This window comes from Gossypium hirsutum, chromosome A05, assembly GCF_007990345.1.
Source record: "Gossypium hirsutum isolate 1008001.06 chromosome A05, Gossypium_hirsutum_v2.1, whole genome shotgun sequence".
In the NCBI taxonomy this organism is placed as follows: Eukaryota; Viridiplantae; Streptophyta; class Magnoliopsida; order Malvales; family Malvaceae; genus Gossypium; species Gossypium hirsutum.
This window is the reverse complement of record NC_053428.1, coordinates 7,910,150-7,922,330: the sequence shown is the minus strand read 5'-3', so window position 1 is coordinate 7,922,330 and position 12,181 is coordinate 7,910,150. Positions and strand designations below refer to the sequence as shown.

The 12,181-nt window shown below is 36.6% G+C and overlaps 1 protein-coding gene across 3 annotated transcripts; it reads right to left on the bottom strand.

Moving 5' to 3' along the window:
* Window positions 1–9,722: 9,722 nt before the first annotated feature.
* On the bottom strand, window positions 9,723–12,181 carry LOC107959358 (uncharacterized). Of its 3 annotated transcripts, XM_016895399.2 has the most exons (5): window positions 12,005–12,180; window positions 10,721–11,284; window positions 10,490–10,567; window positions 10,347–10,376; window positions 9,739–10,117 (listed from the first exon to the last, which is right to left on the bottom strand). In XM_016895399.2, exons 2-5 carry the CDS (start codon window positions 11,198–11,200, stop codon window positions 10,076–10,078), a joined length of 630 nt encoding a protein of 209 aa, XP_016750888.2. In that variant the 5' UTR covers window positions 11,201–11,284; window positions 12,005–12,180; the 3' UTR covers window positions 9,739–10,075. The 3 variants fall into 3 exon arrangements, 2 of the variants coding, with proteins under 2 accessions (XP_040969078.1, XP_016750888.2); XR_005927009.1 differs by having other exon boundaries at window positions 9,727–10,117; window positions 10,347–10,567; window positions 12,005–12,181; XM_041113144.1 differs by having other exon boundaries at window positions 9,723–10,567; window positions 12,005–12,181.

The following is a 12,181-nucleotide window of genomic DNA, read 5'->3' as shown; positions in this document are numbered from 1 at the left end:
TTAAACAAAAGAAACAAAACAAGTTACTAATTGAAAAAAATTGAATGAAAAAGAAACCTAAATGGAAAGAAAGAGAGGGCGGATGGAAAAGAGTCCAAGAATGATTAAATTATGGTTTCTTGTGTGAGAAAAAATTGTTCTTGAACTTCAAAGAAAAATAATACTGTTTATTAGAATTAAGAATTAAGCAAAATAAAAATTGTTTGTAACAAAGATTCAAAACAATAAGAAAAGAGAAAAACTCTTTGTTTTTTTAAGGATTCTTGATGTGCTAAGATAGGGAACCTTTTTTTTATTATATAATTATGACTTGAAGTTAAATAAATCAGAGATTAAAAACAATTAAACAAGAACAGAACAGAAAAACAAAGAAAAGACATGAAAAAGATAAAAGTGGCGTGTAAGTCCAAGAAGCTTTGGAAATAAGATAATCCAAAACCAAGCCGAATTTTTACATGTTGATCCACTAATTAAGTAAAATTAAACAGAAAAATTAAAATGTTTACAAATTGCGCCACTTTAAAATGATGGCCTTGTGAATATCCCAATGGGTCGATTTTTCAAGAACTTGAACTTGTGATCCATTTGTTCCTAAAATTGGCTCGTTTAAGCTCATTTGCGCCATTTCCGTTTCTTAGTTGAGAAAGAATTCGAAGATTTGAAATATTGATTTTTTTAATTCTTGACACTCGAAATATCTGGTAAATCACTGATTCGATACATGATGCCATTGCCAAGAGGCATGCATTGCAATTTCTTGGGCATAATACCTAGCCTCTATCATTTTGTTACTGACTTGAGGAACTAATATCAATATGCTAGGAAGAAAATGGTCATTGTAATGCAAAGTAGTGAAACTTTGATGCTGCAAGGGTAGCACAACATCATATATATAGGGCGTCTGAAACCAACCATTCATTTTTGTGTCCATCTTTAAAGTTGAAAAAGGCAATTATTTTTGGCATTGATACTTCTTCCTTATATGGATTCTTTCCTTGTAAAGGAGCTGATGATAGAAAGTCTTAATATCAAATATCTTTTTCAAGTATGTGTATCTGTCTTTTGTGCCAAGTATGGCATGTTTATTGGGTAACTTTTTCATAAATTATATCATGTGTCTACTAGGTAACTTTTGCTGTATGGGTATCTGTCTTTTGTGCCAAGTATGGCAGGCTTATAATGGTGAAGATAGCTATACCATATGGCACCAAAGTCTATTGTGCCAAGTATGGCATGTTTATAATGGTCCAGAATCCAGATAGATATTCCATATGGCACTAAAGCACCATACTTGACTCTGTATAGAGCAGTCCTGTGTGCTAATATCGTTTTAGTTCGAACAACCAAGTGGGGACATAGTTCGTTCCTGATCTGAGTCTATTGAACATAATTTATGCGGTGTTTAGCATGCGTATTTCCTCGCGTAATTGGATTCCATACATGATATGAATCATATTCCTATTTGTGTTACTATCAATCTGAAAAATAGGTTTCAAATGGAAAGGGGAGAAATTGTTCCTCCTTGGTTTTGTACTTAAATTGACATGATGAAATATCTTCTATAGGGTTTGAAATCTTGATACTAATATGCAAGGACAAAGACACTTTATACCAATTTGACAAGTTCATTTTATTTTGGATCTACTGAAGAAATCAAACAACACTAATAGTTTCTAATTTTCAAGGCATTCATTGGAGATAAGACAAGTTATGTCTTTATCTTTCGAAGACATGATTAGTTTGCGTTGTTTTGTACTATCAAAGAATTGATTAAATACATAATCATAATACCATCACCATCAGATAATTTAGTTGACTGAGAATATGTTTAATTAATCAAAAAGAAGAAAGTGGAAAGACAACTGCATCTAGGAAAATGGTAGTGAGTTAAAAGGCAGAGATTTGACTGTAAGGTATTTTTCGGTTGGATCAGTGAAAGAATGGTTGTACCTATCTTAAAACCACCATTGTAGTGAATGCAAGATTTAGTCTAGTTATCCTGTATTAGGTGTCCTTTAATAAGCTAGGTGGAGTTTCATAAAAAAATGTTAGCTTGACTAACCTTGTTGGATCAAGTATAAGACTTCTTCATCAGTTGAGTTGGTCGATTAAATTTGGGACTACGCATCCTGGTAATAGTACTATTTTCCTATTTGCCTGCAGTATTTCCCTTATTTGATTGATATCTTACGTGAAAATGGCATGGAATTTTTGAAAGCCATAAGAATTATCAAAAATCATAAAGATTGAAATAAAGGCACTTTGTTGAGAAAGAAGAACTCTTATGTTTTTAGCATGGTTTCCGGTAGATAAGCGGCCACATTTTTTTATGGAGACGCTGGCCTAAATTTTATTTATAGAGTCGGACATAATTTTTATGGACAATTGGCATCTTCGGATTGGGGCTAACACGTCGCTTTTTATGAATTATTTTATCCACGTGTATTTTCTTGATTCGCTTTAAATAATTGGTAGAATGATTCTTTTAACCATTTCGCATAACATAATGTTTACTCTTCGTAGTTACTCTTTTATTACTATATTGGCTTCTATAGGCGTTATTTGGGTTGTGCGTAACTTTGCTTAGAGCTCATTTCCAAGATATATCGTATTGTGCGGTTATTGACAAGCTTACCTTGCAGGTTTAGCTGTCTATTTGTTTTCTTTTCCAAGATTTTATTTATCTTAGTGATTATGGAGGAAATTTGGCATGCTATGCTTTGACAAGCTGGTAACAGCTCTGAATGGACTATTGTTGAATCAAATGTTGGATTATGGAATCCTTAGATTTGCTCCTTTAAGTTTCTCATGAACAGTAAAAACTAATTGTTCATAGCTGAGATTAGTTATGTGTTATGAAATTTCTTTTTCCTTCCCTATCTTCTTAGAAACTAGAATTATACATTGTTCAGCTTTTTGGATTTTGACTCAAACTGAATGACCTTCTATTTTGGATGTACTTGGAGAACCTCGATCTTGAAGTGGTGGGAAAGCTCAAAGTGTTGTTTATGAAATCCATCTAAAAAATCTGACTTGAAAACCAAAGATCAACAAGCCTTATAGTTTTCCTTATGAAATTGATATATGAAATCTGACGTAAAAAAGATCAATGGACCTTCTGTTCCCCGCCAGATTTTGCGGGGAAGAGTTTATTAAACAAGCTATTGGAAGGTATGCTTTGTCATAAGTTCTCCCTGGTGGTCTATATCTACCTCTTTCTAGTCTAAGCATTGCTGTGGCTTGCACAGTTGTTTATCATTTGTAGATAATTTCATCAGTGTGTACAACTTTTGAGAAGTGGTATATTCAGATTGGGCTTGCAAATAAATACATATTTGATATTACCAGTCCAGCAACTATGTCCCGTACATTGGCCCTTTTAAGTAATATCGTAGCTGTTGTAGGAAATACGATAAACATTTTTCTTCCAAGCTGCATTAAGTTGAATAGATGTTTTAGAGACACTTGTAGGCCAAGCATATCCTTCTGCATTATATTTTAGATGAATTTAAACACATTATTTACAAACACAATTTGAAATGGAACAATTTTTCCTTAAGTCGCTTTGCTGGAACAGTAAGCTTATGCATACCATCTTAGACACTTAGACCATCCTCTTTGTTTCATAACACTTCGTTCCCTTTTTCTTTTTACTTGGTTTTTTCTTGTTTGTAATACCAGATCTATTGAAATGCTCGGATTGATATGTCACTATGCAAAGGACTGTGAGGCTTTCATTTGGAAGCCAAGGCACCGTATGTAGACTGTCAACTAAGGAGCTATCAAATTTTAATCAAATGTTTTAACTGCTATGCTATTTTTTAAGGCAGCATTTGGATGAAGAGATAGTAAAGTGATACATGAGCCTGCATTAAAATGCCTGTAAATCACAAGGAAATGCTGTTGATTGATAAGTCATTCATTTGCACATAAAAGAGCCAAAACCAAGAGGAATATTTTCTGCTTAGGCAGAAATAGAACATTAATCAAGTGCAAGCTCTCTCTTGGAGTCTTTATGCATTATGAGCTCTAAATCTGATCAGTCATTTTGGGTTTTTCCCATAAGAGATCAAAATCATCAGACAAAAGGATTTGGTGGATTGCATCAGTACCTGATGCTGATTCTCCCTAACTGTCGCATTTTCTAATGAAGTGGGGTAAGGTAATGCATGTAAAGAGGTACAGTGGAAATGTACTGCGGCCACAGGTATCATTTCTTCACCCTTCTCTCCCTTTTCTTTAACTGGTCTCTCTTGTTTGCGCACTATCGGGATATGCCTCCATCTGAGAGTTATATCGGTGATGCAACTTTAATGATACAGAAAAACTTGATCGCTTGTGGCAGAGGGAAGGAGGAGTGGTTCTCAACGGTTGATGAGGATTCAGATTATGTGTTGAATTATTGGATGTTGATTTTCTGATATTATTATTGGGGCGAGAGCTTTATCTGTTTCGGATCATAAATTCTGTAAATCTCATTAACTGGCCACTGTTTGTAATTGTAGGTTCTGTTGGAAACGTGATGGGCCGAAAATTTACTTTTTATTACACACTCAATATATTACAATACGAAGATTACAAATATTTTCTCAATGACTAGATAGTCTAGCTGCTGCTAGATTTTAACTCACTCAAGGTTTGCTAACCTTCTCACTCTCACTCACGTTGCTTCTCTTATTTCTTTTTTCTTCTCATTTTTCTTCATTACAACACAAGTTCAAGCCTCTATTTATAGGCTGATAAAGTGACAACAAATGTGGCTATTAATCCACTTAATTTCCAGCCACAAAACATCTCAATAATGGAGCACTTTGTATGGCTAAAATTTCAGCACTTTGCATGGCACAAAATTGCTCCACGTCTCATGCTTCTAGATTATGCTTGGAGTGGGTTTGATTTCTAACACTCCCCCTCAAACCCAACTTTCATACCGAGCTTCTCTTTGAATTTGTTGAATGTCTCCACTTTCAACGGCTTTGTGAAAATATCTGCCAGTTGATCTTCTGTCCTGCAATGGACCAACTCCACGTTTTTGTTTTTCACTTGCTCTCGGATAAAATGATACTTCGTATCGATGTGCTTGCTTCGGCTGTGCGACACCGGATTCTTGGCAAGTGATATAGCGGATTTGTTGTCAACGTAGATGGTAATTGGACCTTCATTTGAAACACCTATTTCTCCCAAAATATTCTTCAACCACATTGCTTGGCATGTACAAGTTGCTGCGGCCATATACTCTGCTTCACATGTTGAGAGAGCAATTGTTTGTTGCTTCTTTGACGACCATGAAAAAATTGCGGAACTGATGTGGAATGCATATCCGGAAGTGCTTTTCCGATCATCCAAGTCTCCCCCATAATCGCTATCTGAGTAGCCAACTAATTTTGAATCTTGTGAGTGGGTATAGAATAAACCATGGTTCATCGTACCTTTGATATATCTCAAAATTCTTTTTGCGGCAATTAAGTGGTCTTGCTTCGGCTTCTCCATGAATCTGCTCACCAATCCTACTGCATATGTAATATCTGGTCGTGTGATTGTCAAATACCTTAAACTTCCAACGAGACTTTTAAACAACGTCGGATTTATCGACTCCCTTGTCGAATCAACACTTAGCTTCATCCCTGGATCAGCTGGCGTGACTACTGGCTTGCAATCCTTCATTTTGAACTTGTTCAAAATCTGCTCCGCATACTTCTTTTGAGAGACAAAAATTCCATCTTGCATTTGTTTCACCTCGACTCCAAGAAAGTATGACATCTCACCGATATCTGTCATTTCAAATTCTTTAGTCATAGCTTTCTTGAAATCATCAGACATACCTGGATTGTTTCCGGTGAAGATCATGTCATCCACATATAGGCATACGATCATGATATCTCCATATCCATTCTTCTTTGTGTATAGGGTGTGCTCGTGCGGGCTTTTGATGAATCCATTTCTTCGGAAGTACTCGTCGATCCTTGTGTTCCATGCTCTTGGGGCTTGCTTCAATCCATACAAAGCTTTCTTCAATCGGTAGACTTTGTCCTCCTTTCCTTGTATGCTATATCCAGGTGGTTGTTCTATGTAGACTTCCTCCTCCAAGTAGCCATTCAGGAATGCAGACTTGATGTCCATCTGATAGATTTTCCATTTGTATTGTGCTGCGACCGCTATGAGAAGCCTAATTGTGTCTATTCTTGCGACTGGAGCAAATATTTCATCATAGTCCACTCCTTGTCTTTGCTTGTAGCCTTTGGCGACTAGTCTTGCCTTGTATTTCTCTACTTTTCCTTCTTTGTTGGTCTTCGTCTTGTGCACCCACTTGACACCAATCGGGCTATGTCCTTCTGGCAGACTTGTTAGCTCCCACGTGTCATTCCTTCTTATTGCAGCAATCTCCTCGTCCATGGCCTTCTTCCATTTATTGTCTTCAATTGCTTCTTCGTATGTCACTGGATCACATTCTGTCATTAGACAGAATAGTGAATAATCGAACTGCGTCTCTACAGGTTCCGTAGAATTGTAGATGTCGTTGAGACTCAGTGTTCTTGTGGGTGCTTCATCTGAGCTGCTGCTTCCGCTGCTGCTGGTTGGTGACGAAGGGGCTGTTGTACCAGGACTTTGATCATCGCCTTGTTCTTCTTGGTTGATGACATCATTGTTGTCTTCGTTGAAAAATAATCCTTCCACTTTCTTTTCTTCTTCACTCCATCTCCAATAATCCGCTTCATCGAACTCGACATCTCTTGAGATAATCAATTTCTTAGTAAGAGGATTATAAAGTCTGTAGGCCTTACTTCTTTTGTCATAGCCTATAAAGATACACTTCTCTCCTCTATCGTCAAGCTTTTTCCTCTGTTGCTCAGGAACGTGTGCATATGCAATGCATCCAAAAAATTTTAGGTGTCCAACTCTTGGCTTGTGACCGCTCCATGCTTCTACTGGTGTCTTGTGTCTTACACTTTTTGTTGGACATTGATTCAACAGATAAACTGCGCATTCAACGGCTTCAGCCCAGAAAGTTCTCGGAAGGTGTTTACCTTTTATCATGCTTCTTGCCATATCCAGAATTGTCCGATTCTTCCTTTCTGCAACTCCGTTTTGTTGTGGAGTGCGTCTGGCTGTTAACTGATGAATGATTCCATGATCCTTGCAGAAACTTTCATAAAGCTTTGCAGTATACTCGCCTCCTCTATCGGATCTGAGTATCTTCAAATATCGACCACTCTGTTTTTCCACCATTGCTTTGAACTCCTTGAATTTTTCTAGGGCTTCCGATTTTGCTTTGAGAAAATAAACCCAACATTTTCTGCTATAATCATCAATAAAAGTTAGGTAGTACCTGTTTCCACTGAGTGATTCAATGTCGTACGGACCAGATATGTCGGTGTGTACAATTTCCAATGGTCTTCTAGCTCTTCGAGATTTTCCTACTTCAAATTTCTGCCTATGCTGCTTTCCTTTGACACAGGCTTCACACAGTTGATCTGGATGATTAATACTTGGTAATCCATTCACCATATTTGTCTTCGACAACAACTTCAAGCCAGAAAATCCGAGATGTCCGTACCTTAAGTGCCACAACCATGATTCATTCTTCAGATCCGTCTTCATGCATTTTACTTCTCCAGACTCGATGTCGAGGGTGAAAAGACGATTTCGCGTCATATCAACTCGAACAACTAATTCTCCACTTTTGTTCCTGATGGCGAGTGAGCGGTCTTTCATATGAACTTCATATCCTTTTTCTAGGAGTTGACCAAGACTGATCAGGTTGCTCTTCAAAGCTGGTACGTAGTAAACGTCTGAGATGTACTTCTTCTCTCCATTCCTTTGTGTTATAACAACCTTGCCCTTTCCTTTGATTTCTGCATGTGAGTTGTCTCCAAAAGTTATTTGTCCATGAACTGTTTCATTTAATTCTGTGAACAGCTCCTTTCTTCCACACATGTGGTTGCTTGCACCGTTGTCGAGATACCACACACTTCTCTTGCGATCTTCATTTTCTCCGTAAGTGAGAAAGACACTTGATTCCACTTTTTCGTTGCCTTCTGCTGCGACTGCTACATGGTTTCTTTCATCCACTTTGTGTGTTGATCTGCACTCGTAACTGAAATGTCCATACTTGTTACAGTTGTAGCATTGTACCTGAGATTTATTTTCTTGAAATCTGCCTCGGCTACGACCTCTAGATCCACGTCCACGGTTGGATGTTTGATAATCTTTATTTTCTTGATATCTCCCATATGATTGATTTCCACGTCCTCGTGATCCTCTTCCTCCTCTGTTTCCACCACGGTAGCCTCCACGATATCCTCTGCGGTTTCCTCTTCCTTGGTTAAAGTTATTACTTGTTTCTCCGTCGTCGACGGACAACTTGCTATGCAAGGCTTGATCAAGATTTTCACTATCTTCATTTAGCTTCATCTTTTGCTCATGGGCTTGCAGAGAACCCACAAGTTCTTCGAGCGACATCTTTGACAAATCTTTTGATTCTTCGATGGCAACGACTACGTACTCGAATTTGCGTGTGAGTGACCGTAGAATTTTCTCCATCACTCTTACCTCGTCAAGAGTTTCTCCATTTCGTTTCATTTCATTTACCACCGATTTTACACGATTGGCATAGTCATCGATATTCTCGGAGCTCTTCATTTTTAACATTTCAAATTCAGCTCTAAGTGACTGAAGGCGTACCTTTTTAGCTTTTTCTACACCTTGAAATGATTTTTGCAAAATCTCCCATGCATTCTTCGCGTTCTTCACATCTGATATTTTCTCGAAGGTTGATTCATCCATACCTTGAAAGATACTATTCAAGGCCTTTTGATCCTTCTTTCGTGCTTCTCGTAACGCCTTCTTAGCGTCATTTGATAAAGCTGCTTCTGTAGCGGCATCTCCGGGCTCGATGTATCCTTTTTCAACGATCTCCCAACAATCTTGCGAACCGAGCAAAGCCTTCATTCGAATGCTCCAATTTCCATAATTTGTCTTCGTCAATTGTGGAACTTGTAGCTGAATTACGTCGCCCATATCGACTTGTTAGATGAACACCAAAGGTACTCCGAACTGGACACGAACCGAACTCCGAACCAAGCTCCGAACCGTAGCTCTGATGCCACTTGTTGGAAACGTGATGGGCCGAAAATTTACTTTTTATTACACACTCAATATATTACAATACGAAGATTACAAATATTTTTTCAATGACTAGATAGTCTAGCTGCTGCTAGATTTTAACTCACTCAAGGTTTGCTAACCTTCTCACTCTCACTCACGTTGCTTCTCTTATTTCTTTTTTCTTCTCATTTTTCTTCATTACAACACAAGTTCAAGCCTCTATTTATAGGCTGATAAAGTGACAACAAATGTGGCTATTAATCCACTTAATTTCCAGCCACAAAACATCTCAATAATGGAGCACTTTGTATGGCTAAAATTTCAGCACTTTGCATGGCACAAAATTGCTCCACGTCTCATGCTTCTAGATTATGCTTGGAGTGGGTTTGATTTCTAACAGGTTCTAATATAAAGTTTGATTGATAAAAAATGTTTATGCAGTTTTTAGCATTTGCACTCTATCAATCCATTAATGCTGAGATCTGATGAGTGAGTCGAGCCAGCCGTATTTATCTCTCTTGATCGTAAAATATGCTTATAAATATACATCTTCCTTCTTTTTTGAATGATGAACTCAAAAGAGATTAAAACTATTTGCAGCTCCTAATATTGTGTAGTTTTCTCAAGATCCAGGTGAATCATGATTCTATCTATTAGGAAATAATTGAAGCCATGTTCTTTTGCAGGCAATAATAAAATATAAATTATCAAAAACTTTGCAGTAGTGTGACGTACTTCTAGCTCACTGCAAATCTAATTATCTTTATTTTGAAAACCATGTCGAATAAAGGCAAACAAAAAGCTTTTCTTTATATATTTGATGTAGAATGAAGACCCTATAATGTATTTAAAAGGAAACCATGCCATCCCATATTGTTATTCGGTCCCACCACTATTGATCTTGGTCAGCTTAAACCTGCTCATTAGTCTCCATATACAGCTCCTATATAGGTTTGCAGTTCTTTCAGTTCTAAACACTGTTTTGCCTTTTCCCATAGATCTCTTCTCTTTCCTGTACATACAATGGAAGAAAATCTCCAACATTTTTTAAGCATCCTATCTGAATATAAGACTTAATTTAGTCGATGTGAGGTAACACTGGTATAATACATGATGATGCACACTGGTATAAGTTTGGTGGGTTTTTATGAAGGTAAGTTAGTAAATATAGATATGCATTGCTTTCCTTTGGAAAATTTGATATATGGATATTAAGTTCATTGAATATATAAAATCAGTACCTCTGGGAGTCTCTCAGTTGATGCAGCTTCCTGATCCACATGCAAGATGAGAAAGGCCAAAATCAACAAGTAGTACACGGCAAATAGGAAAATATTGTATATTTTCTCAGTTTCTTGTCAAGAAGAAACGTGAGATCTCTCACCAGGGAAAGTAATTTCTTTAAATGTGCATTCTCATTTCTCAATTGCTCCACTTTTTCTTCCAGAAATCTTGTATGCTCCTTCAAAACAAGATTGGTGCCTTAGCATCGGGAAAGAGTTACATATGTTGAGATTCAAATTCTAGGAACGGGAAAGAGAAAGGATCAATCGTAATTTTCGACTAGTAGTAGTATGCTGGCATATATATACCTGCTACTACCACAGACACACACCTTAGACTTGGCTCGAGATTTTTCAGCTGATATTCTGTTTTTGATCTTATTCTTCCTCTTCTTTTGCTCAGCCTCTTCAATGGCTTCTTGTATATTGTTCCTCCCTCTCTTGTAAACAGGTAAATCATTCATTACGAGCAACTCTCCACTTCCTGATGGTGCATCTGCAGCCAAAACCTGCATTCGAGACCTATATGGGAACCCTAATGGATTAATTAAACACCCTCCATTTCTGATAATCTTATTCTGATCATTTAGACGACAAGAAGAAGAACCAGTTTCAACATCTGTCGCAACATTATGAATGTCCTGCTGCTGTGGTATCACTGTCGTCGGTTGCACTAGGAATTTGCTGCCTTCTTGCGGCTGTTCATCTTCTGGTTTCTCAACTTTGACATCATTCATTAACAGTGACATCAATTCATCAGAGTCTGGTAATCCACCAAGTAAACTAGCCCAATCCAATTTACTATCCCCCATTTTTCTCCCTTAATCACCGAAGTTGTAGACAAAACCCCTTTTTTTTTTTCCAGATAATTTCAGGCAGATTTCAGCTGTAAAGTCCTATACAGAGGGACAGAAGGTTAAGAATCTCAAATTATCTCAATGATTAAGTTCAGATAATTTTATTGCCAAATAATTCATAAACCATGCACACACACATATATATATATTGTGATCAAGTCATAGTTCCTGAGAAATTATAAGAACAATTAAGCATGAACTTTCTTATTACTTCAAATTTTTATTTTTGCAGCACCTTGAAGTTATGATTTTTACTAGGCAAAATAAAAAATAACTATTTGAGTTAAATTCAGTATCATGTCAGTAAAAATTACCTATAACCCCACATCATAAATAAAAATATAATGCGTTTCATTATAATTGAAATCATTTCTTACATTAGTAACAATACCTATACTAATCAAATTAAAACTTAATCAACTTTTTTTCTTATATCTTTTAATATATTTAAAGGATATTTTAATTGTGCCTAACAATCATATAATAAAACAGTGCAATTACATACAACCAAATCTACAGGAAAGAGAATACTAATTTAAATTGAAAAAAGATATTATACTGATATAGCTTATCTGAATTATAATAGGATACCAACAATTTTCAAATCTCAATCAGAATTTTTTTTCTAAAACTATTTACAGAGACAAGCAACAACTTCTTGGAAACCAAAAGCAACATTTTTGTGATTCTGTGGGAAACCAACATTGAATGAATCAAAAGATTTTTAAGAAAAGAGAAAGAGGAATCAATTGAACTCACATGATGATATTCTTGCAGAAGATCAAGGGCTGAAAAATCTGTTTCTGCATTAGAAGTATGTTTAGCCTTTGGCAAACACTAAAAGACACTGATGTGTGTGTGTGTGAGATTCTAAGCAGAAATGTTTTCAGAAAGGAAAAAAAAGAGATAAGAGCAAGAGTGTCTGCAACCAAAGTT